At 48.1% G+C, this 27,754-nt stretch overlaps 1 protein-coding gene across 1 annotated transcript in view; it reads left to right on the top strand.

Moving 5' to 3' along the window:
* The window catches only part of LOC121577581 (metabotropic glutamate receptor 2-like), a 100,850-nt gene extending 73,948 nt beyond the window's left edge, over window positions 1–26,902 (top strand). Inside the window, exons 5-6 of the mRNA XM_041891310.1 lie at window positions 24,149–24,326; window positions 26,448–26,902. Coding sequence (XP_041747244.1) covers window positions 24,149–24,326; window positions 26,448–26,521 — 252 coding nt within the window. The 3' untranslated portion in view covers window positions 26,522–26,902. The remainder of the gene's footprint in view (window positions 1–24,148; window positions 24,327–26,447) is intronic.
* The last annotated feature ends 852 nt before the right edge of the window (window positions 26,903–27,754 follow it).

Below are 27,754 nucleotides of genomic sequence, written 5' to 3'. Positions count from 1 at the left end.
CCAGTTCCGACCAGTTGCAGTGGTTGGTGCCTTAATTGTGCAGAATATGATCCTTGTTTTTGGTACATAACATGTGTCCTTTCTGTTTGGCCAAGAAAATGGCCTTGCTGGATAACTTGGATGCATGAATTTCACCTTTGGGTGGATGACAGTCGTAATAGACGTAAAGGTGAAATTCATAAAAAAAACAAAAACTTTATTTAACCAGGTAAGCCAGTTGAGAACAAGTTCTCATTTACAACTGCGACCTGGCCAAGATAAAGCAAAGCAGTGCGATAAAAACAACACAGAGTTACATATGGGGTAAACAAAACATAAATTCAAAAATACAACAGAAAATATATATACAGTGAATGTAGTAAATTATGGAGGTAAGGCAATAAAGTGCAAAATAGTTACAATTTCGTAATAACACTGGAATGATAGATGTGCAAAAGATGATGTGCAAATAGAGATACTGGGGTGGAAATTAGCAAAATAAATAACAATATGGGGATGAGGTAGTTGGATGGGCTGTGTACAGGTGCAGTGATCGGTAAGCTGCTCTGACAACTTACTGTCATGAATGTCTGTGGAATGCGGTAGGCCAGAGTCAAGCGCAGGACACAGAATGAAATGAAAATCTACTTTACTGTATAGTAAAGAAACAAGCAAAACCTCCAACACAGGGAGGAGCAAACCCGCTCACAAACGACACTCGTAACAAGTAACAAACACAAACATGCCCGAACCAGAAGGAAGGGCAGTCTCGGCAGAATCCGTGACAGTCCCCCGCCCGACGCGCGGCTCCAGCCGTGCGTCGACACCGGCCTCGGGGACGGCCAGGAGGACGCGGCGCGGGGCGAGTCGGATGAGACCAGCTACCACCGGCCTGAGGAGAGACACATGGAATGAGGGGTTAATGCGATAATTAGTAGGAAGCTGTAACCTATAACATACCTTGTTCAATCTCCTCAGGACTTAAAATGGGCCCACAAACCGCCTACCCAACTTACGGCAGGGCAGGCGAAGGGGCAGGTTTCGGGTTGAGAGCCAGACCCGGTCCCCCGGTGCATACACCGGGGCTTCACTGCGGTAGCGGTCGGCGCTCGCCTTCTGCCGCCTGATGGCCCGCTGCAGGCGTTCATGGGCAGCGTCCCAGGTCTCCTGTGAGCGCCGAACCCACTCATCCACTGCAGGTACCTCGATCTGGCTCTGATGCCACGGTGCCAGGGCCGGCTGATAACCTAACACACACTGGAAAGGAGTGCGGTCAGTGGAGGAGTGGCGGTTGGAGTTTATTGCCATCTCTGCCCAGGGTAGAAAAACCGACCACTCCCATCGCCGGTCCTGGCAATACGACCTCAGAAACCTACCCACCTCCTGGTTGATTCTCTCCACCTGCCCGTTACTCTCGGGGTGAAAACCTGAGGTAAGGCTAACCGAGATCCCCAACCGTTCCATGAACGTCCTCCAAACCCTTGAGGTGAATTGGGGACCCCGATCAGACACTATATCCTCAAGGCACCCCGTAGTGCCGGAAGACGTGTGTAAATAGGGCCTCGGCAGTTTGTAGGGCCGTAGGGATTCCGAACAGAGGAAGGAGGCGACAGGACTTAGAAAACCGATCCACAACGACCAGGATGGTTGTGTTCCCTTTTGAGGGAGGAAGATCAGTCATAAAATCCACCGATAGGTGGGACCACGGTCGTTGTGGAACGGGTAGGGGTTGTAATTTCCCTCTGGCCAGGTGTCTAGGAGCCTTACACTGGACGCACACCGAGCAGGAGGAAGCATAAACCCTCACATCCTTAGCTAAGGTGGGCCACCAGTACTTCCCACTAAGACAGTTCACTGTCCGACCGATGCCAGGATGACCAGAGGAGGGTGACGTGTGAGCCCAATAGATCAAACGATAGCGGACTTCCAGCGGTACGTACATACAACCCTCTGGACACTGGGGAGGAGTGGGTTCGTTACACAATGCCCGCTCGATGTCCGCGTCAACCTCCCAGACCACCGGTGCCACCAGACACGACGCCGGAAGTAGGCTCCACGGAACTCTCCTCCGTGTCATACAGTCGGGACAGAGCATCTGCCTTAGCGTTCTGGGAGCCTGGCCTGTAAGAAAGGGTGAAAACAAAACGGGTTAGAAACATGGACCACCTTGCCTGGCGAGGGTTTAACCTCTTCGCCGCTCGGATGTACTCCAGATTGCGGTGGTCAGTCAAAATGAGAAAAGGGTGTTTAGCCCCCTCAAGCCAATGTCTCCACGCATTCAGGGCTTTGACCACAGCCAACAGCTCCCGGTCCCCCACATCATAGTTGCGCTCCGCCGAGCTGAGCTTCTTCGAAAAGAAAGCACATGTCATGAGCCCTCTCACTCCACCGGGTTACCACCTTAATGTGTTTCCACTATCTTCCACTCTGCTCATCTCTCTCTCTCTACTCAGCCTAACGAGCTCCACCTGTCCCTGCTCTGCTCGGCTCTAATTACTCTGCCAGCTGCGCTGCATTACCCACTAACCTCTCCCAGTATTTAAAGTCCCGTCTTTCAGCTCTCCTTTGTCAGATCGTCTGCAAAGCTCACACCCGGAACCTGTGTGCTCGCGCTTCTGGCTCACCCTTGTTTTGTGACCCCGGACCTGCCTGATTCTTGGATACTCTTCTGCCCCAGGAAAACCAGACCTGCTCTCTGCCATTACGACTCCTGACTACTCTTCGACCCCGGTAACTCTGACCAGCCTTCTGCCTTGCTACAACGTATTTGGATTTCCCTTGAACTGTACTTCTGCCTTGTTTCATCCGCCCCGTTGTGTCTGTGTTTCCTCCCCCAGGACTTCTGGACCACCAACCACCGCGTCATCGGACGATCGCTGCCACTGGGGGGGCACAGACCCAGCACATTGGACGGGATAACCCCTGGAGCCTTCACTCACTCCCTACTTCCCTTTTCCCTTAAGTTTTAATAAACTTTCTGGTGTGACGCAATTGTGGTCCTCTTGTCGTCTGTCTGAACCGTGACAGTACGATCTGACCATCATGGACTCAGCGCACACTTCCCCCGACATGGAAACCGAAGAACCTGAGCAACCCACCGCCATGCTACGCCTGGAACACACTGAGAGAGAGCTAGGTCGCATGAGCGGCGACATCACCTCTCTGCTTCAGGTCGGCCACCAACAGCATCAGCAGTTCCAGCAGCACCAGCAGCAGTCCCAGCAGCAGCAACAACAACTCGCCAGGATCATCCAACTCCTCACCAACCTTACCCCAGCCAGTCTGCCCACCAGCCCTGCCTCCGAGTTACCTGCCCCGGTCATTTCAGCCGCTGCCCCGAACCCAAGATTGGAAACCCCGAGCGGTTCAACGGCGATTCTACCCAGGTCCGGCCATTCCTGACTAGCTGCCGACTTCAGTTCTCCTTGCAGCCAAGGACCTTCGCCACGGAGGGGGCTAGGGTCGGGTATGCCATCACTCACCTGACGGGCCGAGCTCGACTCTGGGGAACAGCAGAGTTCGAACGTCAAACCCCCGCATGTGCAACCTTCGACCTGTTTGCTGAGGAGATGCTGAAGGTGTTTGACCTGGATTCACCAACCGCAGAGGCGTCTCGTGAACTGTTCAGTATTCGACAAGGCAGACGTACAGTCGCAGACCATTCCATCGACTTCCGAACCCCTGGCAAGACGAAGTTCTTGGAACACACCATCGTTGGTGGACGCGTTCTTCCATAGCTTGGCTGACTATATCAAGGACGCAGTTGGTCTCCCATGAACTGCCTTCCACTCTTGATGAAGCCATCGCACTGACTGTCCGGATCGACAGAAGGATACAGACCCGTCGCCGTGAGAGGGGGCGCCAAGGTCCACCAACTACCGGCATTCGGAGAGATCCGACTGGGCTCCTGTCAGCTACTGCCACTCACCCAAGTCAGCTTGATCAGTCTGAGCCTATGGAGATTGGGCGAGCCTCTCTCACTCCTGCAGAGCGCCAGCGCCGCTTCACCTCAAACCTCTGCCTCTATTGTGGAGGTGATGGACATCGTGGTGGTAACCTGCCCTTTAAAAGCCGAAGCTCACCGGGCATAGGGGGAGTCCGGTTGAGCTCAATGACCATCCAGTCCTCCGACCGCAAACCCCTTGCTGCAAGTTCACCTCCGCCTCTCTGACTCTACTCACACCCTGGCTGCTCTGGTGGATTCTGGCGCCGAAGCCAACATAATGGACATCAAGCTGGCACGCCAACTGGGACTGGAGAACCTCCGTTTGACACCTCCTATTCCTGCCCGGGCACTGGACGGACACTTACTCGGATCGGTCACTCATGTCACGGCCCCCGGTCTTGATGGGTCTGTCCGGAAACCATCAAGAGACTATCCAGTTTCACCTGCTCCCCTCTCCAGGCCAACCCCCTCATCCTGGGTTACCCATGGCTCCGCCGGCACAACCTCAGCTCGACTGGGTGACCGGGGTGATCAGGGAGTGGGGAGAGGACTGCCACCGAACCTGCCTGCTTGCTGCCGCACTACCCCCCGGCCAGTACCTACTAACTCCGCCCCTGACCTCTCCCATGTCCCAGAATGCTACCATGGTCTCAGAGAAGTGTTTAACAAAGCAAGAGCCACATCTCTGCCCCCTCACCGACCGCACGACTGTGCCATCGACCTCCTCCCTGGAACAGCCCCTCCAAGGGGCCGTCTTTATTCGTTGTCTGCTCCTGAAAGAAGGTCCATGGAGGACTACATCAATGACTCTCTGTCCACAGGATTGATCCGTTCATCTTCATCTCCGGCTGGTGCTGGCTTCTTCTTTGTGGGGGAAGAGGGACGGATCTCTTCGCCCCTGCATCGACTACAGGGGACTCAACGACATCACAGTGAAGAACCGTTACCCTCTCCCTCTGCTCACCTCTGCTTTTGAGTTGCTCCAGGGAGCCACTGTTTTTACCAAGTTGGATCTCAGAAACGCTTACCACCTAGTGCGGATCCGGGGAGGGAGATGAATGGAAGACCGCATTCAATACACCAACAGGCCACTACGAGTATCTGGTTATGCCTTTTGGCCTCACCAATGCTCCTGCTGTGTTCCAGGCTCTAGTGAATGATGTACTGCGGGACATGTTAAACAAGTTTGTCTTCGTTTACCTGGATGACATCTTAATCTACTCCAGAAACCTGTCTGAACACACCCGCCATGTCCAGCAAGTCCTTCATCGTCTTCTGAGAATTCCTCTACGCCAAGGCAGAGAAATGTGAGTTTCACGTCAAGACAGTGGCCTTCCTGGGGTACATAGTGGCAGAGGGAAGTATCCAAATGGATCCTGCCAAAGTATCAGCAGTCACGCCATGGCCAGTTCCGGAGAACAGAAAGAAGCTGCAACAGTTTCTGGGGTTTGCTAACTTCATAGAAAGTTTATCCGGAACTACAGTACCGTTGCTGCCCCTCTCACTGCTCTAACCAGCACCAAGCAACCCTTCACCTGGACCCCAGCAGCCGACAAGGCCTTCAGTACCCTCAAGGTAAGGTTCACCTCCGCTCCCATCCTCCAGATGCCTGACGTGGACCGGCAATTCATTGTGGAGGTGGACGCCCGGATGTGGGAGTTGGTGCTGTGATTTCTCAGTGGGCTGCGGAGGATAGGAAGCTCCATCCCTGTGCCTTTTTCTCACGTCGGTTGTCCCCCTCTGAGTGCAATTACGACATAGGGAACCGAGAGCTGCTGGCTGTGAAGCTTGCCTTGGAGGAGTGGCGTCACTGGCTGGAGGGGTCCACCATTCCATTTCTCGCTTGGACCGATCATAAGAACTTGGAGTACATCCGCACGGCCAAACGGTTGAACTCCAGGCAGTCCCGCTGGGCCCTGTTCTTCACCAGGTTTAATTTCACTCTGTCATACCGGCCTGGATCACGCAACACCAAGCCAGACGCCCTCTCCCGTCAATTCCAGAAGGATGACAACCCCTCCAAGGATCCTGTGTCGATTCTGCCAAGTCCCTGCATCGTAGCAGCTCTGACCTGGGCTGTTGAGGAACAGGTGCTGGAAGCTCTCCGTAACCAGCCCGGTCCCAGCACTTGCCCAGCTGACCGCCTTTTGTCCCCGAAAACCTAAGGTCCCAGGTCGTTCAGTGGGGACATGACTCCCGCCTAGCTTGTCACCCTGGCTCCACCCGCACTTACAACCTGCTCGCCCAGAGGTTCTGGTGGCCTGCTCTGAGAAAGGATGTACGGGAATTCGTCCAAGCCTGCCCCATCTGCAACCAACACAAGTCGTCCTGCCAGCCCCCCAGCCGGATTGCTGCAGCCCCTGCCTGTGCCCAGACGTCCCTGGTCTCACATCGCCCTTGACTTTGTCACGGGGCTGCCCCCTTCAAGGGGCAAGACCGTCATTCTCACCATAGTTGACCGATTCAGCAAGATGGCACACTTCATTCCCCTCCCCAAGCTCCCAACCGCCAAGGAGACCGCCCAGGTGGTCCTGGAACACGTCTTCCGGATCCACGGACTGCCAAAGGATGTAGTTTCTGACCGTGGTCCACAATTCTCCTCCGCTTTTTGGAAGGAGTTCTGTCACCTGCTGGGAGCCACAGTCAGTCTGACTTCCGGATTCCATCCCCAATCCAATGGGCAGTCAGAGCGGGCAAATCAGGAGCTCGAGAAGGCACTGCGATGCATGACTTCACGCAACCCCCACTCCTGGTCGCAGCAATTGACATGGGTGGAGTACGCACACAATTCTCTGACCTGCTCTGCCATCGGTATGTCCCCTTTCCAATGTGTTTATGGATACCAGCCTCCTCTATTTGCCAGTCAGGAAGGGGAGGTTACTTGCCCATCTGCACTTGCGCTTGCCCGTCGATGTCGCCGCACCTGGTCACAGGCCCGAGCCACACTTCTCAGATCCGTTGCCAGCTACACTACCGGGCCAACCGTCGGAGAATCCCTGCTCCCACCTACCATGTTGGTCAAAGGGTGTGGTTGTCATCAAGGAACCTGCCACTCAGGGTGGAGTCGCAGAAGTTGGCACCTCGGTTCATTGGCCCATTCCCTATCATAAGAGTGATTAGCCCAACTGCTGTCCGGCTCCAACTGCCTAATTCCATGAGGGTGCACCCCACTTTCCATGTGTCTAAGATTAAGCCCATTCATGAGAGTCCGCTGGTCCCTGCTGCGCCTTGTCCTCCTCCTCCACGGCTCGCCGATGGTGGTCTGGTTTACACCGTCCCGCCGCCTGCTTCGGTCCAGACGGAGGGGTAGGGGGTCTCCAGTACCTCATTGACTGGGAGGGCTATGGACCTGAGGAAAGGACCTGGGTGCCAGCTAGTCGGATTGTGGATAGGACTCTCATCACCGCCTTCCACCAACGGCATCCTGATCAACCTGCAATCCGTAGGGGCCGCCCCAGAGGGATCCCCTAACCGTCCTGCCCGCTCGGCTTCCTGTCCTGTGCCTGATCCTGTCTCGGGACCTGTCCCATCTCCCCGACCACGGCCCTCCGGCTTCCTCCGAGGATGAGGGCGTTCGCTGACCGCTCGGGAGGAGTTCTAGCCCTCCTCCGGCCTCCCTCCGCCCGGCGTGGTGTTGCTCTTGGGACTTCTGGGGCCGCCCTTGGGGGGGTTCTGTCATGAGCCCTCTCACTCCACCGGGTTACCACCTTAATGTGTTTCCACTATCTTCCACTCTGCTCATCTCTCTCTCTCTACTCAGCCTAACGAGCTCCACCTGTCCCTGCTCTGCTCGGCTCTAATTACTCTGCCAGCTGCGCTGCATTACCCACTAACCTCTCCCAGTATTTAAAGTCCCGTCTTTCAGCTCTCCTTTGTCAGATCGTCTGCAAAGCTCACACCCGAACCTGTGTGCTCGCGCTTCTGGCTCACCCTTGTTTTGTGACCCCCGGACCTGCCTGATTCTTGGATACTCTTCTGCCCCAGGAAAACCAGACCTGCTCTCTGCCATTACGACTCCTGACTACTCTTCGACCCCCGGTAACTCTGACCAGCCTTCTGCCTTGCTACAACGTATTTGGATTTCCCTTGAACTGTACTTCTGCCTTGTTTCATCCCGCCCTGTTGTGTCTGTGTTTCCTCCCCCAGGACTTCTGGACCACCAACCACCGCGCCATCGGACGCATCGCTGCCACTGGGGGGGGCACAGACCCAGCACATTGGACGGGATAACCCCTGGAGCCTTCACTCACTCCCTACTTCCCTTTTCCCTTAAGTTTTAATAAACTTTCTGGTGTGACGCAATTGTGGTCCTCTTGTCGTCTGTCTGAACCGTGACAGCACAGGGGCAGAGCTTGGGTGGCGTGCCCGAGCGCTGAGAAAGTACAGCGCCTATCTCAGCCTTGGACGCGTCCACCTCAACCGTGAAGGCCAAGGAGGGATCCGGATGAGCCAGCACTGGAGCCGAGGTAAACAGGTCCTTCAGGTGACTAAAAGCCCTGTCCGCCTCAGCTGACCACCGCAGACGCACTGGTCCCCCCTTCAGCAACGAGGTAATGGGAGCCGCTACCTGACCAAAGCCCCGGATAAACCTCCGGTAGTACTTGGCAAACCCCAAGAATCGCTGCACCTCCATCACCGTGTTTGGAGTCGACCAATTACGCACGGCCGAAATGCGGTCACTCTCCATCCTCACCCCAGACGCGGACATGTGGTACCCTAGGAAGGAGATGGACTCCTGAAAGAACAGGCATTTCTCTGCCTTAGCATACAGGTCATGCTCCAACAGTCTTCTAAGCACTTTACGCACCAGGGACACATGCTCGGCCCTTGTAGTGGAGTATATAAGGATGTCATCAATATACACCACTACCCCTTGTCCGTGCAGGTCCCTGAAAATCTCATCCACAAATGATTGGAAAACTGATGGAGCATTCATTAACCCGTATGGCATGACAAGATACTCATAATGTCCAGAGGTGGTACTAAATGCCGTCTTCCACTCATCTCCCTCCCGGATACGCACTAGGTTGTACGCGCTCCTGAGATCCAATTTTGTGAAGAACCGTGCCCAGTGCAATGATTCCGTCATACTAGCTATCAGGGGTAATGGATAGCTGTACTTGATGGTAATCTGATTTAAGCCACGGTAATCAATGCACGGGCGTAAACCACCATCCTTCTTCATAAAAAAGAAACTCGAGGAGACAGGTGAAGTGGATGGCCGAATGTATCCCTGTCTCAGAGATTCGGTGACATATGTCTCCATAGCCGCCCTCTCCTCCTGAGACAAAGGATACACGTGACTCCGGGGAAGTGCAGCTCCTAGCTGGAGATTTATCGTGCAATCCCCCGGACGATGAGGTGGTAATTTAGTCGCCCTCTTTTTACTGAAGGCGATAGCCAAATCGACATACTCGGCAGGAATGTGCATAGTGGAAACCTGGTCTGGACTTTCCATCGTAGTTGCCCCAAAGGAAACTCCTACACACCTCCCTGAACACTGACTGGACCATCCCTTGAGAGCCCTCTGTTGCCATGAAATTGTGGGGTCATGAATGGTTAACCAGGGAAGTCCCAACACCACAGGATATGCAGGAGAATCAATCAGATAGAGGCTAATCCTCTCCTCATGACCCCCCTGCGTCCTCATCAGAAGTGGAGTGGTGACCTCCCTGATTATGCCTGACCCTAACGGGCGACTATCTAATGCATGCACAGGGAAAGGTTTATCAACAGACACAGTAGGGATCCCTAAACTACGAGCATACTGGCGATCAATAAAATTCCCAGCCGCGCCTGAATCTACTAGCGCCTTATGCTGGGAATGGGGGGAAAACTCTGGAAAAACAATATCAATACACAGATTAGCAACAGGGGGCTCTGGGTGAGTCGGGTGCCTACTCACCTGAGACGGTTGACCAGTGCCCTGCCTGCTGCCTCGACCTCCTGAGGACCCTCCCCAGCACCAACTGTGGCCGCAGATGACACACTGCTGGTCGGTGCTGGGGAGGGTGGTCCCTCTCCCCGTCTCCCTAACCGCAGCACCTCCGAGCTCCATGGGGGTAGGCTCGGAGGTGCTGGGGGATGGAATGGACGGCCCCTGATCAGAACGTCCGCAGGCTGCCAACAGGTTATCCAACCTGATGGACATGTCCACCAGTTGGTCCAGGTTGAGATCGGAGTCCCTGCAGGCCAGCTCCCGACGGACGTCCTCCCTTAAGCTGCAACGATAATGGTCGATCAGGGCCCTCTCATTCCATCCCGCGCTGGCTGCTAAAGTTCTAAACTCCAGCGCAAACTCCTGCACGCTCCTCATCTCCTGTCGTAGGTGGAACAGACGTTCAAAATGAAATCCTCGTAGCGGACAGTTCTCGAGTCTATTCCTCCCCACTCGGCATTGGCCCATTCAAGCGCCTTCCCCGATAGACAGGAGATGAGGGCGGAAACGCTCTCGTATCCCGAGGGCGCCGGGTGAATGGTGGCCAGGTAGAGCTCTACCTGGAGGAGAAATCCCTGGCACCCGGCAGGTGTACCGTCATATGCCCTCGGGAGCGAGAGCCGAATCCCACTGGACCCAGGTGGCGGAGTGGTGACCAGTGTTGTAGGTGGTTGAGTGGTTGGAGATGGTGACGGGATACCACCTCTCTCCCATCGTTCCATCGTCTGGAACACTCGTTCCATGGTGACACCGAGAGTCTGAATCATCATCTCTTGTCGTTGGACTCGTTCCTCCATTGTCTCCGTTAATCCGGCTGTTCCTGCTGACTCCATAGTGGTGCGTGTTTCTGTCATGAATGTCTGTGGAATGCGGTAGGCCAGAGTCAAGCGCAGGACACAGAATGAAATGAAAATCTACTTTACTGTATAGTAAAGAAACAAGCAAAACCTCCAACACAGGGAGGAGCAAACCTGCTCACAAACGACACTCGTAACAAGTAACAAACACGCACAACACACAGTGGGAGCGAACAGGTTAAATAGGGAAGGACATAATACCATAATGGGAAACAGGTGTGCAACACTAGACAACAACTAGATGAACATAGAAACATAAAACAGAGTGGCAGCAGCTAGTATTTCCGGTGACGACGAACGCCGCAGCCTGCCCGAACCAGAAGTAAGGGCAGTCTCGGCAGAATCCGTGACACTGACGCCTAAAGTTAGTGAGGTAGTTGGGGATGAGGTAGTTGGGTGGGCTAATTACAGATGGGCTGTGTACAGGTGCAATGATCGGTAAGCTGCTCTGACAACTGATGCTTAAAGTTAGTGAGAGAGATAAGAGTCTCCAGCTTCAGAGATTTTTGCAGTTCGTTCCAGTCATTGGCAACAGAGAACTGTAAGGAATGACGGCCAAAGCAGGTGTTGGCTTTGGGGATGACCAGTAAGTTATACCTGCTGGAGCGCAGACTACGGTGGGTGTTGCTATGGTGACCAGTGAGCTAAGATAAGACAGGGATTTGCCTAGCAGTGATTTATAGATGACCTGGAGCCAGTGGCGACGAATATGTATATGGGGCTTTGGTGACAAAACGGATGGCACTGTGTAGACTACGAAATAGGAAGCAGATTCTAGATCTAACTTTTGATTGGAGATGCTTAATGTGAGTCTAGAAGGAGAGTTTACAGTCTAACCAGACACCTAGGTATTTGTAGATGACCACATACTCTAGGTCAGACCCGCCGAGAGTAGTGATTCTAGTCGGGTGGGCGGCTGCAAGCAGCGTTCGGTTGAAGAGCATGCATTTAGATTTACTAGTGTTTAAGAGCAGTTGGAGGCTACGGAAGGAGTGTTGTATGGCGTTGAAGCTCGTTTGGAGGTTTGTTAACACAGTGTCCAATGAAGGGACAGATGTATACAAAATGGTGTCGTTCGCATAGAGGTGGATCCGAGCGTCACCAGCAGCAAGAGCAACATCATTGATATACACAGAGAATAGAGTCGGCCCGAGAATTGAACCCTGTGGCACCCCCATAGAGACTGCCAGAGGTCCAGACAACAGGCCCTCCGATTTGACACATTGAACTCTATCTGAGAAGTAGTTGGTGAACCAGGCGAGGCAGTCATTTGAGAAACCAAGGCTATTTAGTCTGCCAATAAGAATGCGGTGGTTGACAGAGTCGAAAGCCTTGGCCAAGTCGATGAAGACGGCTGCGCAGGACTGTCTTTTATTGATCGCGGTTATAATATCGTTTAGGACCTTGAGCGTGGCTGAGGTGCACCCATGACCAGCTCGGAAACCGGATTGCATAGCGGAGAAGGTACGGTGGGATTCTAAATGGTCGGTGATCTGTTTGTTAACTTGGCTTTAAAAAACTTTCGAAAGGCAGGGCAGGATGGATATAGGTCTGTAACAGTTTGGATCTAGAGTGTCACCCCCTTTGAAGAGGGTTAATGACCGCGGCAGCTTTCCAATCTCTGGGGATCTCAGACGTTACGAAAGAGAGGTTGAACAGGCTAGTAATAGGGGTTGCGACAATTTCGGCGGCTAATTTTAGAAAGAAAGGGTCCAGATTGTCTAGCCCAGCTGATTTGTAGGGATCCAGATTTTCCAGCTCTTTCAGAACATCAGCTGTCTGAATTTGTGAGGAGAAGCGGGGGGACATGGGCAAGTTGCAGCGGAGGATGCAGAGCTGGTGGCCGGGGTAGTGGTAGTCAGGTGGAAAGCATGGCCAGCCGTAGCAAAATGCTTGTTGAAATTCTCGATTATCGTAGATTTATCGGTGGTGACAGTGTTTCCTAGCCTCAGTGCAGTGGGCAGTTGGGAGGAGGGGCTCTTATTCTCCATGGACTTTACAGTGTCCCAAAACCTTTTGGAGTTAGTGCTACAGGATGCTAATTTCTGTTTGAAAAAGCTAGCCTTTGCTTTCCTAACTGATTGTGTATATTGGTTCCTGACTTCCCTGAAAAGTTGCATATCTCGGGGCTCTTCGACGCTAATGCAGTACGCCACAGGATGTTTTTGTGCTGGTCAAGGGCAGTCAAGTCTGAGGAGAACCAGGGGCTATATCTGTTCTTAGTTCTGAATTTTTTGAATGGGGCATGCTTATTTAACATTGAGAGGAAAGCACTTTTAAAGAACAACCAGGAATGAGGTCAATATCCATCCAGGATACCCGGGCCAGGTTAGAAAGGCCTGCTCGCTAAAGTGTTTTAGGGAGCGTTTGACAGTGATGACGGGTGGTCGTTTGACCGCGGACCCATTACGGACGCAGGCAATAAGGCAGTGATCGCTGAGATCCTGGTTGAAGACAGCGGAGGTGTATTTAGAGGGTCAATTTGTCAGGATGATATCTATGAGAGTGCCCATGTTTACAGATTTTGGGTTTTACCTGGTAGGTTTGTTGATAATTTGTGTAAGATTGAGGGCATCTAGTTTAGATTGTAGGTTGGCCGGGGTGTTAAGCAAATCCCAGTTTAGGTCACCAAGCAATACGAACTCTAAGGATAGATGGGGGGCAATCAGTTCACATATGGTGTCCAGGGCACAGCTCGGGGCTGAGGGGGGTCTGTAGCAAGCGGCAACAGTGAGAGACTTATTTCTGGAAAGGTGGATTTTTAGAAGTAGAAGCTCAAACTGTTTGAGCACAAACCTGGATAGTATGATAGAGCTCTGCAGGCTATCTTTACAGTAGATTGCAACCCCACCCCCTTTGGCAGTTCTATCGAGACGGAAAATGTTGTAGTTGGGGAATTTTTGGTGGCCTTCCTAAGCCAGGATTCAGACACTGCTAAAACATCAGGGTTGGCGGAGTGTGCTAACGCAGTGAATAACTCAAACTTAGGGAGGAGGCTTCGGATGTTAATGTGCAAGAAACCAAGGCTTTTACGGTTACAGAAGTCAACAAATGATAACGCTTGGGGAGTAGGAGTGATACTGGGGGCTACAGGGCCTGGGTTAACCTCTACATCACCAGAGGAACAGAGGAAGAGTAGAATAAAGATACGGCTAAAGGCTTTAAGAACTGGTCTTCTAGTGCGTTGTGTACAGAGAAAAAAAGGGGCTGATTTCCGGGCGTTGTAGAATAGATTCAGTGCATTATGTACAGACAAGGTTATGGAAGGATATGAGTACAGTGGAGGTAAACCTAAGCGTTGGGTAAGGATGAAAGAGATAGCATCACTGGAGGCACCGATTGAGTCGGTCTCCGCGTGTATGGGGGTGGGACAAAGGAGCTGTCTAAGGCAGGTTGAGCTGGGCTGGGGGCTCTACAGTGAAATAGTACAATAAGAAATAACCGAAACAGCAATAAGCAAGGCATATTGACATGGGAGAGAGGCATAAAGCAATCACAGGTGTTATTCGAGAGAGCTAAGACAACAGCTGGTAATGGCGACGAAGTTTGGGCTGAGGCTAAACATAAACAGGATACGGTACCGTATAAAGGAACAGTCCAGCAGGCATCAGCTGTATAGCTGAGTTATCATAAGGTCCGGTGAACAGCAATAGGAGAGTTCGGAGGTAGTTCGGGGGCAGCTACAGCACTGGCGAGCAAGAGGCCCGGCTTGCGTGTGCTAGCGGGCCGGGGCTAGCAGATGGGTCTTCGTGGTCGACGTCGTAACGGGAAGCCTGTTGAAACCACATCAGACGATTTCGTCGGCAAACCAGTCATGTTGGATCGGCGGGGCTCCGTGTCAACACCTGGAGGTCCCGTCCGGTTGACAGATAGGTAGATAGCCGGGAGATGGGCTCGAGGCTAGCTCAAGGCTAACTGGTGCTTGCTAAGGGGCGCTGCTACAGCACTGGCGACCAAGAGGCCTGGTTTGCGTGTGCTAGCGGGCCGGGGCTAGCAGATGGATCTTCGTGGTCGACGTCGTAACGGGAAGCCTGTTGAAACCACATCAGACGATTTCGTCGGCAAACCAGTCGTGTTGGATCGGCGGGGCTCCGTGTCAACACTAGGAGGTCCCGTCCGGTTGACAGAGAGGTAGATAGCCGGGAGATGGGCCTAGGTCGAGGCTAGCTCAAGGCTAACTGGTGCTTGCTAAGGGGCAATGGTAATTAGCCAACGACAACAGCCATTTGGTTGCAGCTAGCTGGTTGCGATGATCCGGCGCTAAGGTCCAGTGATTCCGGCAGAAAATCCGATATGCTCTGGGTCGATAGCACGCTGTGCAGACTGTCCGACAAATTGTTCAGGCTAGAGCTAGAGCTGGCTGGTGGGTAGTGCAGGCCACGGACAATGGTGAAGACGCTAACGGTGGCTAATAGCAAGTAGCCATTCGGTTGCATGTAGACTAGTTTCAGCTTAAGGTTCTTGAGTTCATTCAAAAGTTATAAAGAAATAATAGAATCCTATCCACGTTGGGTGAGGCGGGTTGCAGGAAAGTATATTTAGTTAAAGAATGAAAAGTAAAATTGAGAAATATATACAAAATAGACACAAAAAATAAATGGCTATTTACACAAGGACACAGAAAAATACACGACCGCACTGCTACGCCATCTTGGATCTTCATGCAAGTGGCGCAGTGGTCTAAGGCATTGCATCGCAGTGCTAACTGTGCCACTAGAGATCCTGGTTCGAATCCAGGCTCTGTCGCAGCCGGCCGCGACCGGGAGACTCATGGGCGACGCACAATTGGCCCAGCGTCGTCCAGGGTAGGGGAGGGGATGTAGCTCAGTTGATAGAGCATGGCGTTTGCAACGCCAGGGTTGTGGGTTCGATTCCCACGGGGGGCCAGTATAAAAAAATATGTATTCACTAACTGTAAGTCGCTCTGGATAAGAGCGTCTGCTAAATGACTAAAATGTAAAAATGTAATCCATTAAGGTCATTATCTTGGCCAAACAGAGAGGACACATGTTATGTACCAAAAACAAGCATCATCTTCTGCACCATTAATTATTTTTTATAAAGGCACCAATTCATCATTTGGGACAGTGTTTCCCAACACTGGTCCAACAGTATACATTTTTATTGTAACTCTGGACAAGCACACCTGATTCCAGTTGTCAACTAGTCATCAAGCACTCAATGAGTTGAATGAGGCATCCAGGGCTACAGCGATAATGTGTACTTTTGGGTACTCGAGGACCAGGGTTGGGAAACACTGATTTGGGATGTAGCGACATAACTGCAATAGAGGATGCACTAAAAAAATTAAATGAAATAATAAAATGAAGAATGCTGTTTTTTGTTTTCATATGATTTTTCTTTGATGTATTTGCACAAATACACTATATATATACAAAAGTATGTGGACATCCCTTCAAATTAGTGGATTCGGCTATTTCAGCCACACCCGTTGCTGACAGGTGTATAAAATCGAGTACACAGCCATGCATTCTCCATAGACAAACATTGGCAGTTTGTCACTTTAATAATGCTTACATATCTTGCATTATTCATCTCATATGTATATACTGTATTCTATAATATTCTACTGTATCTTAGTCCATGCCGCTCTGTCATTGCTAGTCCATATATGAATATATTCTTAATTCCATTCCTTACTTAGATTTGTGTGTATTGGGTATATGTTGTGAAATTGTTAGATATTACTTGTTAGATATTACTGCACTGTCGGAGCTAGAAGCACAAGCATTTCGCTACACCTGCAATAACATCTGCTAAACACGTGTATGTGACAAATAAAACAGTGACTTTCAACGTGGCAAGGTCATAGAATGCCACCTTTCCAACAAGTCAGTTCATCAAATGTCTGCCCTGCTAGAGCTGTCCCGGTCTACTGTAAGTGCTGTTATTGTGAAGTGGAAAAGTCTAGGAGCAACAATGGCTCAGCCGTGAAGTGGTAGGCCACACAAGCTCACAGAACGGGAAGTGCTGAAGCGTGTAAAAATCTGCCTCTGGAAGCAACGTCAGCACAAGAACTGATCGTCGGGAGCTTCATGAAATGGGTTTCCATGGCGGAGCAGCCGCACACAAGCCTAAGATCACCATGCGCAATGCCAAGCGTCGGCTGGAGTGGTGTAAAGCTCGCCGCCATTGGACTCTGGAGCAGTGGAAAAGCGTTCTCTGGAGTGATGAATCACGCTTCACCATCTGGCAGTCCGACGGACGAATCTGGGTTTGGCAGATGCCAGGAGAACGCTACCTGCCCGAATGCATAGTGCCAACTGTAAAGTTTGGTGGAGGAGGATTAATGGTCTGGGGCTGTTTTTCATAGTTTGGGGAAGGCCCTTTCCTGTTTCAGCATGACAATGTCCCCGTGCACAAAGCGAAGTCCATACAGATGTGGAAGAACTTGACTGGCCTGCACAGAGCCCTGAACTCAACCCCGCAGCAATTTTCCAACATCTAGTGGAAAGCCTTCCCAGAAGAGTAGAGGGTGTTATAGCAGCAAAGGAGGGGGACCAACTCAATATTAATGCCCATGATTTTGGAATGAGATGTTCGAAGAGCAGGTGTCCACATACTTTTGATCATGTAGTGTAAATGTTTCTAACTTTAACTCTCCACTCTACATGTATAAATCATTATCATTTGAAGGTTAACTTTTGAATTAACTTTGAGGGGGGGATTCTTCACACTTTTCTTTACCTAATACCAGGAACAGCACCATCTAGCGGTCAGAACCGGGCATGATCAGGTTGTATGATGGGACATAAACTTAAGAACTTCAATGACACAAAAAAAGAAACATTACCAAATTCATTACATAGGTTGAATAAACAATTCTCCAAACCGCAGCTTCATATTACTTGTCAAACATAGAGAACTGATACTGTATTCTGGCCGTTGGGGTGGGCTTAGTGTACAGTGGCTTGTGAAAGTATTCACCCCCCTTGGCAGTTTTCCTATTTTGTTGCCTTACGACGTGGAATTACAGCTGCAAGTCTCTTGGGGTATGTCTCTATAATCTAGGCACATCTAGCCACTGGGATTTTTGCCCATTCTTCAAGGCAAAACTGCTCCAGCTCCTTCAAGTTGGATGGGTCCGCTGGTGTACAGCAATCCTTAACTCATACCACAGATTCTCAATTGGATTGAGGTCTGGGCTTTGACTAGGCCATTCCAAGACATTTAAATGTTTCCCCTTAAACCACTCAAGTGTTGCTTTAGCAGTATGCTTAGGGTCATTGTCCTGATGGAAGGTGAACCGCTGTCCCAGTCTCAAATCTCTGGAAGACTGAAACAGGTTTCCCTCAATAATTTCCCTGTATTTAGCGCCATCCATCATTCCTTTAATTCTGACCAGTTTCCCAGTCCCTGCCGATGAAAAACATCCCCACAGCATGATGCTGCCATCACCATGCTTCAATGTGGGGATGGTGTTCTCGGGGTGATGAGAGGTGTTGGGTTTGCGCCAGACATAGCGTTTTCTTTGATGGCCAAAAAGCTCAATTTGAGTCTCATCTGACCAGAGTACCTTCTTCCATATGTTTGGGGAGTCTCCCACATGCCTTTTGGCGAACACCAAACGTGTTTGCTTATTTTTTTATTTAAGCAACGGCTTTTTTCTGGCCACTCTTCTGTAAAGCCCAGCTCTGTGGAGTGTACGGCTTAACGTGGTCCTATGGACAGATACTCCAATCTCCGCTGTGGAGCTTTGCAGCTCCTTCAGGGTTATCTTTGGTCTCTTTATTGCCTCTCTGATTAATGCCCTCCTTGCCTGGTCCGTGAGTTTTGGTGAGCGGCCCTCTCTTGGCAGGTTTGTTGTGGTGCCATATTCTTTCCATTTTTTAATAATGGATTTAATGGTGCTCCGTGGGATGTTCAAAGTTTCTGATATTTTTCTATAACCCAACCCTGATCTGTACTTCTCCACAACTTTGTCCCTGACCTGTTTGGAGAGCTCCTTGGTCTTCATGGTGCCGCTTGCTTGGTGGTGCCCCTCACTTAGTGGTGTTGCAGACTCTTTTCCGTTATTTATTTTTGAGAATTCTTTGAAAAAGTTATTTTTTCCATTTTACTTCACCAATTTGGACTATTTTGTGTATGTCCATTACATGAAATCCAAATAAAAATCCATTTAAATGTAAGGTTGTAATGCAACAAAATGGAAGAAACGCCAAGGGGGATGAATACTTTTGCAAGGCACTGTATGGTCTGGGGGGTCTGTGGGTGGCTTTTGACCATTTATTTGGATTCCTAAAGACTTAATCGTTGTTAAGAATAGGTTTGGTCCAAATCAGAGGTTGGGTACTATATTTAATGAATAGTACATTAATCTTATACATTTAAATGGCCAATTTGGGTGCAATCAATTAGCTTAAGTTCAAATTGTCTTTCAACATAAAGTTGCAGGAATGGTTACCATATCTTTTTCTAACTACAGAAACCATTTCAGAACAATCTGAGACGGTGGGTGTCATGGCTTTCTGAAATGAAGTGAAACGACCCTGCAGAGTTCCTCGTTGGTTTTGGGTCAAATTCAGGCATAATAGCGACCTCTTCTGTTAAAGAAACCAAAAAGTTTAATGCACTAAAAATACACCTGTGCAACGCAGAAGTTAATGTTTGAAACAGTGAATATGATCAGATTAATGTGTCTTGGTTAACGTAACGTGTCTTCAGATTTCATAGCTCCCTTTTAGTAAGGATTAACGAAGAGTCTCCTCATCCCTAAAATAAACCATGAGATATGTTAGCGATAGCAATATTAGGACTACCATGCAACGTAGATGTTCTATTTTCTCCCAAAATTGCAAAACAATACGTATGTTGATGTAGTACCCATCGGTTATCAATGTTTCAACCTCTGTGTTGAGAAGTCATGTTTTTACCATCATTTCCTGGTTATAAAGAGCACAAAAAACAACACTAACCATGAGCCTTAGCGTTTCTGCCGCCACAGAAACAGACCCTGGGTTGTCACTAGTTACCAAAGTCATAAACCCCACCCATTTGTACAATTTATCTTCTTAAAATTAGATCTTAAACCTAACCCTAATCTTAACTCTAACCTTAACCACACTGATAACCTTATGCCTAACCCTAACCTTAAATTAAGACCAAAAAGCAAATGTTTTATTTGTGGCTGTGGAATCTGACTTTGTGTCTATGGAAGCTTGTAGAAACCGACCACCTGTGAATCGAAAGCCATGATTGTGCTTCCGTTGTGGGTGTGATAGCGAAGAAACCTTTATTTGCAAGCAAGTAACATATATTAATATGCATGACCATTTCTCCCGACAGTGGAAGAACTGCTCTGGCACGCTGCATGAAACATAGGCGTGCTTCACCCGCACTCTGCTGAAAGAGCGGCAGAGGCTGCCAAACTATCATTAAAAGTCAGACAGGGCGCACTCCAATATTTCAGAGGACACTCTATCCCTGCTTTTCCAAAGAGAAAGTGACAAAAAAAAATTGGTGTGGCAATAGAGCAGTGTTTGAACAAGGGCTTACTCCACTCTCAGGGGCGTCATGCACTCATTATTTTAAAGGGGGCACGAAGTACGTGAGGATGAAATGGGGGCGGTCCGGAGGGGTCATTTTTCAAACACCTTAAACAGCTTTTTCCTGCAATGCAATGCAGAGTCATAATCATTATGCCTAATTATATAAAAATATATTTTTCTGCATACAGTGAGGGAAAAACGTTTTTGATCCCCTGCTGATTTTGAACGTTTGCACACTGACAAAGACATGATCAGTCTATACTTTTAATGGTAGGTTTATTTGAACAGTGAGAGACAGAATAACAACAAAAAAATCCAGAAAAACCCATGTCAAAAATGTTATAAATTTATTTGCATTTTAATGAGGGAAATAAGTATTTGACCCCTCTGCAAAACATGACTTAGTACTTGGTAGCAAAACCCTTGTTGGCAATCACAGAGGTCAGACGTTTCTTGTCGTTGGCCACCAGGTTTGCACACATCTCAGGAGGGATTTTGTTCCACTCCTCTTTGCAGATCTTCTCCAAGTCATTAATGTTTCAAGGCTGAAGATTGGCAACTCGAACCTTCAGCTCCCTCCACACATTTTCTATGGGATTAAGGTCTGGAGACTGGCTAGGCCACTCCAGGACCTTAATGTGCCTCTTCTTGAGCCACTCCTTTGTTGCCTTGGCTGTGTGTTTTGGGTCATTGTCATGCTGGAATACCCATCCATTACCCATTTTCAATGCCCTGGCTGAGGGAAGGAGGTTCTCACCCAAGATTTGACGGTACATGGCCCCGTCCATCGTCCCTTTGATGCGGTGAAGTTGTCCTGTCCCCTTAGCAGAAAAACACCCCCAAAGCATAATGTTTCCACCTCCATGTTTGACGGTGGGGATGGTGTTCTTTGGGGTCATAGGCAGCATTCCTCCTCCTCCAAACACGGCGAGTTGAGTTGATGCCAAAGAGCTCGATTTTGGTCTCATCTGACCACAACACTTTCACCCAGTTCTCCTTTGAATCATTCAGATGTTCATTGGCAAACTTCAGATGGGCCTGTATATGTGCTTTCTTGAGCAGGGGGACCTTGCGGGCGCTGCAGGATTTCAGTCCTTCACGGCGTAGTGTGTTACATTTACATTACATTTTAGTCATTTAGCAGACGCTCTTATCCAGAGCGACTTACAGGAGCAATTAGGGTTAAGTGCCTTGCTCAAGGGCACATTAACGTCATTTATGTTACCAATTGTTTTCTTTGTGACAATGGTCCCAGCTGCCTTGAGATCATTGACAAGATCCTCCCGTGTAGTTCTGGGCTGATTCCTCACCGTTCTCATGATCATTGCAACTTCACGAGGTGAGATCATGCATGGAGCCCCAGGCCGAGGGAGATTGACAGTTATTTTGTGTTTCTTCCATTTGCGAATAATCGCATCAACTGTTGTCACCTTCTCACCAAGCTGCTTGGAGATGGTCTTGTAGCCCATTCCAGCCTTGTGTAGGTCTACAATCTTGTCCCTGACATCCTTGGAGAGCTCTTTGGTCTTGGCCATGGTGGAGAGTTTGGAATCTGATTGATTGATTGCTTCTGTGGACAGGTGTCTTTTATACAGGTAACAAGCTGAGATTAGGAGCACTCCCTTTAAGACTGTGCTCCTAATCTCAGCTCGTTACCTGTATAAAAGACACCTGGGAGCCAGAAATCTTTCTGATTGAGAGGGGGTCAAATACTTATTTCCCTCATTAAAATGCAAATCAATTCATAACATTTTTGACATGCGTTTTTCTGGATTTGTTTGTTGTTATTCTGTCTCTCACTGTTCAAATAAACCTACCATTAAAATTATAGACTGATCATTTCTTTGTCAGTGGGCAAACGTACAAAATCATCAGGGGATCAAATACTTTTTTCCCTCACTGTAGGTTATCTAAGAATACCTCTTTACCTGTTAAATTGTCATGTTAATTAATGATGCACATAGACTTTTTAAGAACTGTTAAGTCTTAGGAGTTTAGTACAACTGCCACACTAAAGTCTAGCAACCTTGCCAGCAGGCATGCCAGCTAAGATAGTTAGACAAGCTACTCTAACTTGATTGATAACCTGAAATGGCTTGGCAGCTAGTTATTAGGTTGGGAGATCGGGAACCTATTTAGCTGGCTAGCTAAAGCCAACTTCATAGAATTGCTAGGTGGCTAGAATTACAGAGAAACAACAAAACATTTTTGTTTTATTTATTCATCAAGAAGGAATCAATAGGCTACATAGTTTGATCAAATTAATTGACAAACATACCTCCTGCGAGTCCTGCCCAGCACCGGCAGCTAAAATAAAATCAAACAGTGTGTGTTCACTGGACAGTTTCTCTCCTCCTCCACTGACGATACTGTCTGCAGGCACTAGTGTATCTAACGTCCCGCCTAGCATGTCTTTGCTCCTCGGTGCACCTTGGAAGGAACCACTTACTAGGGAGAATAGGAGGGGTACTCTTTGCCTGGTCCAGTCAGTGTGCCTCCTCTCCTTACAGACCTTTATATAAATAATTTGTAAAAATCTGAGGGGGCACATGCCCTTGTGCCCCCTATGGGCATGACGCCTCTGCCCACTCTCCCCTACAAGCCGAAAATAAGCCCTAAAATCACCTAATCATGTTCTACGTTCACCTTCTGCTATCAGGCTGAAAATATGGAATGATCTCACTCTCCTTGTGAGGGCTTCTTCTCTGTGGAATAACACACCTGAATATACGTAGAATAGGGCTACCACAGGTTACACAGCCTTTTTAAAAGTCTTATCAAGAGTACTTACAAAAATCTGTATCTTTGTTAGTTTTCATAATGAACAATTTAATCATACACACACAACCGTGAGAAGAGACTGGTAAGATCCAGAGTTGCCATGCTCTACATCCTGAATTGAACCCTCTTGGAAAACACAGCTTGTCTTACTGAGAAGGCAGATTCCCAGCTCTCTGCTGTTCCTAAGAAACATCTTTGCATTATTAAAATCAATTAGAAGTTTATTGTTATGCAGTAGGCTACACTGCCCACATTGCAGTGTTATTAAAACTATTTCTGAATACAAAGTGTGGAACATAGCACCTGTGTGCCCTTTGATGATACTACAGGTTACATGAGGATGACATCAGTTTCTTATCCCGCCTTTTAGGTATTTTATGAACCAGATTAAAAAAGATGGATAAACCTTTTAACATAATGTACAGCAGCCTACGTGACAGGCAGTTTTCAGCTCAACAAAGGGACTGCCAGAAGTAGAGGCTGTTGACAATTAAAATATTTATTCATAGTGCATTTCACATTGGACTCGCTACACAACTCAAAGATTCACTTGTGTCATGTTATGGTGAATTTGCATTCTCTGTAGCCTACTGTCAGTGACAGCAGTGAGTGAAGGACCACAGCACAGCTTGGGCATTGTGTCCACTGCTGGGTGCTCTCTGCCTGCCAGCCCAGCTCATTCTAATGCTGATATTAGTATTCAGGGAGACATGGACAGACACCTACTGGACAGACACCAAGATGTTCCCAACACCCACTCACCATGCAGCAATACCTATAGGCTGCACTATAACTAAACTGTCATCTGGGAAGAGACTAAAACAAAGCTGGCCTGGATATAAAGGACCAGCTGATGACACACAACTGCATGTGGGCGGACGGAAGGGGAGGAGGGGAGGCGGAGGGGGGCTTAAGTGAGGGACTGACAGGCAAACAAACAGCTCACTCACACACCTCTCCTCAGATGCTACTGGCAGCACCACACAATCACACATTTAACCTATTTCCTGAGGTTGTCTGGCTACTGTCTGCTTTTAGACGTTCCTCAGTCTCCATGGTGTATTGTGTTTCGTAATATGGCTTTATCAGATGAGTAATCCCTGTCTCTGGTCCCGTCCTCTCCCTCTCCCCCCTTCAGGTGCAGACCACCACAATGTGTATCTCTGTCAGTCTGAGTGGCTCGGTGGTGCTGGGCTGCCTCTTCGCCCCTAAGACCCACATCATCCTGTTTCAGCCCCAGAAGAACGTCACCTCTCTCCGGGTGGCCACTACCCGCTTTAGCGTCACCACCGGCCCCGGATCCAGCTTCTCTCAAGGTATAAGCCAGCAGACAAACACAACCTTCATCATCACCATTATCATTATTATCATCATTTACATTTACATTTTAGTCATTTAGCAGACGCTCTTATCCAGAGCGACTTACAGTTAGTGAATACATTATTTTTTTTAATACTGGCCCCCCGTGGGAATCAAACCCACAACCCTGGCGTTGCAAACGCCATGCTCTATCAACTGAGCTACATCCCTGCCGGCCATTCTCTCCCCTACCCTGGACGACGCTGGGCCAATTGTGCGCCGCCCATGAGTCTCCCGGTCGCGGCCGGCTGCGACAGAGCCTGGATTCGAACCAGGATCTCTAGTGGCACAGTTAGCACTGCGATGCAGTGCCTTAGACCACTGCGCCACTCACATCATCATCCTCATCGTTACCATCGTGGTCTTTAAAAAGTAATTTTACAGTACCATTATTCATCACTGAGATATTTCAACATATAACACTATACAGTGCCTTCAGAAAGTATTCACAAATCACCACCCCTTGACTTTTTTCACATTTTGTTGATTTACAGCCTGAATTTAAAATGGATTAAATTGAAATGTTGGGTCACCGGCCTACACACAATACCCCATAATGTCAAAGTGGAATTATATGTTTTTAGAAATTAAAAATGAAAAGTTGAAATGTCTTCAGTCAATAAATATTCAACCCCTTTGTTATGGCAAGCCTAAATAAGTTCAGGAATAAAAATGTGCTTAACAAGTCACATAAGTAGCATGGACTCACTCTGTATTAAATAATAGTGTTTCACATGCTTTTTTTAATGACTACCTCAACTCTGTACCTCACACATACAATTATCCGTAAGGTCCATCAGTCGAGCAAAAACCAAGAGCACCTAATAAAAAAGCTAACATTGAATATCCCTTTGAGCATGGTGAAGTTATTAATTACACTTTGGATGGTGTGTCAATACACCCAGTCACTACAAAGATACAGGCGTCCTTCCTAACTCAGTTGCCAGAGAGGGAGGAAACCGCTCAGGGATTTCACCATGAGGCCAATGGTGACTTTAAAACAGTTACTGAGTTGAATGGCTGTGATAGGAGAAAACTGAGGATGGATCAACAACATTGTAGTTAATCCACAATACAAACTAAATGACAGAGTGAAAAGAAGGAAGCCTGTACAGAATAAAAATATTCCAAAACATGCATCCTGTTTGCAATAAGGTACTAAGGTAAAACTGCAAAACATGTGGCAAAGAAATTAACTTTATGTCCTGAATACAAAGCGTTATGTTTAGGGCAAATCCAACAGTACCACTCTTTATATATTCAAGCATGGTGGTGGCTGTATCATGTTTTGGCTATGCTTGTCATCGGCAAGGACTAGGGAGTTTGTTAGGATAAAAAATGGAATAGAGCTAAGCACAGGCAAAATCCTAGAGGAAAACCTGGTTCAGTCTGCTTTCCAACAGACACTGGGAGACAAATATAGCTTTCAGCAGGACAATAACCTAAAGCACAAGGCCAAATATACACTGGAGTTGCTTACCAAGATGACATTGAATGTTCCTGAGTGGCCTAGTTACAGTTTTGACTTAAATCGGCTGAAAATCTATGGCAAGACTTCAAAATGGTGGTTTAACAATGATCAACAACCAACTTGACAGAGCTTGAAGAATTTAAAAAAGAATAATGTGCAAATATTGTACAATCCAGGTGTGCAAAGCTTTTAGAGATTTACCCAGAAAGACTCACAGCTGTAATCGCTGCCAAAGTTGAAAACGTATGTAAATTAAATATTTCTGTATTTCATTTTCAATATATTTGCCAACATTTCTAAAAACAAATGTTCACTTTGTCATTATGGGGTACTATGTGTACATGGGTGAGAAAAAAACAGATATTTTATCCATTTTGAATTCAGGCTGTAACACAACAAAATGTGGAATAAGTCAAGGGGTATGAATACTTTCTGAAGGCACATCACTTCACTACACCCCTGTGGTGTGCTGACAGACCAAACTTTAGAATTAGGTGTTCTTTTCCCCTCCACTGCTATCATCTTCATCTCTAACCTCTAATCTGACTGTCAGTGAATTGTAATCTGATAGTGTTGTTGTTGAAAATGGACTGTTCTCTTTCTGCAGTTTCAGCCTCCAATATTGTGCCAACGGTGTGCAACGGGCGAGAAGTGGTGGACTCCACGACTTCCTCCTTGTGAAGACTGACTGACTGAGCCTCATGTTCCTCTGCTGACAAACATTGTATACAGAGTTCTATAACCACTAGTTCAGAATCAGCTGTTTCAGATATTAAAGAGGTCACACAAAAGATTGTTCTGATTTTGTTGTCCTCTAAGTGCTGTGAGTACAATGTCCCGATTCCATTTCCATTCTATGACTAGTAGCGATTTTAAAAAGAGATGCCAATAAAGATTCCATACCTTTTTATTGAAGATTGTACTTGAGACATGGAGTAAAGTATGGTAAATATGTTAAATGTAATATATACAATATGATTTTAATGTAGATTTTGGTGAACCGGTTTGTGCTTTCTTGTAATTTATGTAAATAAAATGTGTTTTTTATTCATATGAAAACTACATATGGGTTGACTATTCTATAACTCTCATACACAGGCTGTCTGACTGAAACAAAATCGGTTGTAGTTAAACTGTCACTCAATCAAAAGACACATTACGTAACACAGAGACACCAAGGAGGACATCAAACTCTAGTCTGTAGAGGCAGAAAGACATTATGTTGCATGTAAACCCATTCCCATACTTGTGCTACCACTTCTCTTCAATCCCACAGAGCATTTGGGGAAAGGTGAATTAAAGTTGATGTCTGCCCCCCCTGTGGAAATCTAAGTAGTATAATAAAATAATCCTCATAAAAATCTGTCAGTTTAAGCTAGAGATATCTGTTTGCATTGGATGCGTCTCAATCCACCACATCCGCCAATGTCGCACTTCCACATCTGCGGTGAAAGGTGACAGAGCTAGAGCGGTGTTTGTCAGACCATGAGACATCCCAAAAATCGGTCTTTTCACAAAATCATCTGTAGCATCCGAACGGTTTGGCCTACAACTATTATGACCCCTCTATGGAAAGGTGTGACTCTCACGAACTCTAGGATGCCGACAGGCCTGCTTTACTCTGGGACGCCCACAGGCCTCACAAGACTTGTCTGAATGTCCCCGGTACCAGTTGAAAAAACGAATGGAAGTATACAGTGTCTTCGGAAGTATTCAGACCGTTGACTTTTTCCACATTTGTTACGTTACAGCCTTATTCTAAAATGTATTAAATTGTTTATTTTTCTCATCAATCTACACACAATACCACATGATGACAAAGCAAAAACAGGTGTTTAGAAATTTTTGCACATTTATTACATATACAAAACTGAAATACTACATTTACATAAGTATTCAGACCCTTTACTCAGT

Source organism: Coregonus clupeaformis, chromosome 12 (assembly GCF_020615455.1).
Source record: "Coregonus clupeaformis isolate EN_2021a chromosome 12, ASM2061545v1, whole genome shotgun sequence".
In the NCBI taxonomy this organism is placed as follows: Eukaryota; Metazoa; Chordata; class Actinopteri; order Salmoniformes; family Salmonidae; genus Coregonus; species Coregonus clupeaformis.
This window is presented reverse-complemented; position numbering and strand designations above follow the sequence as displayed.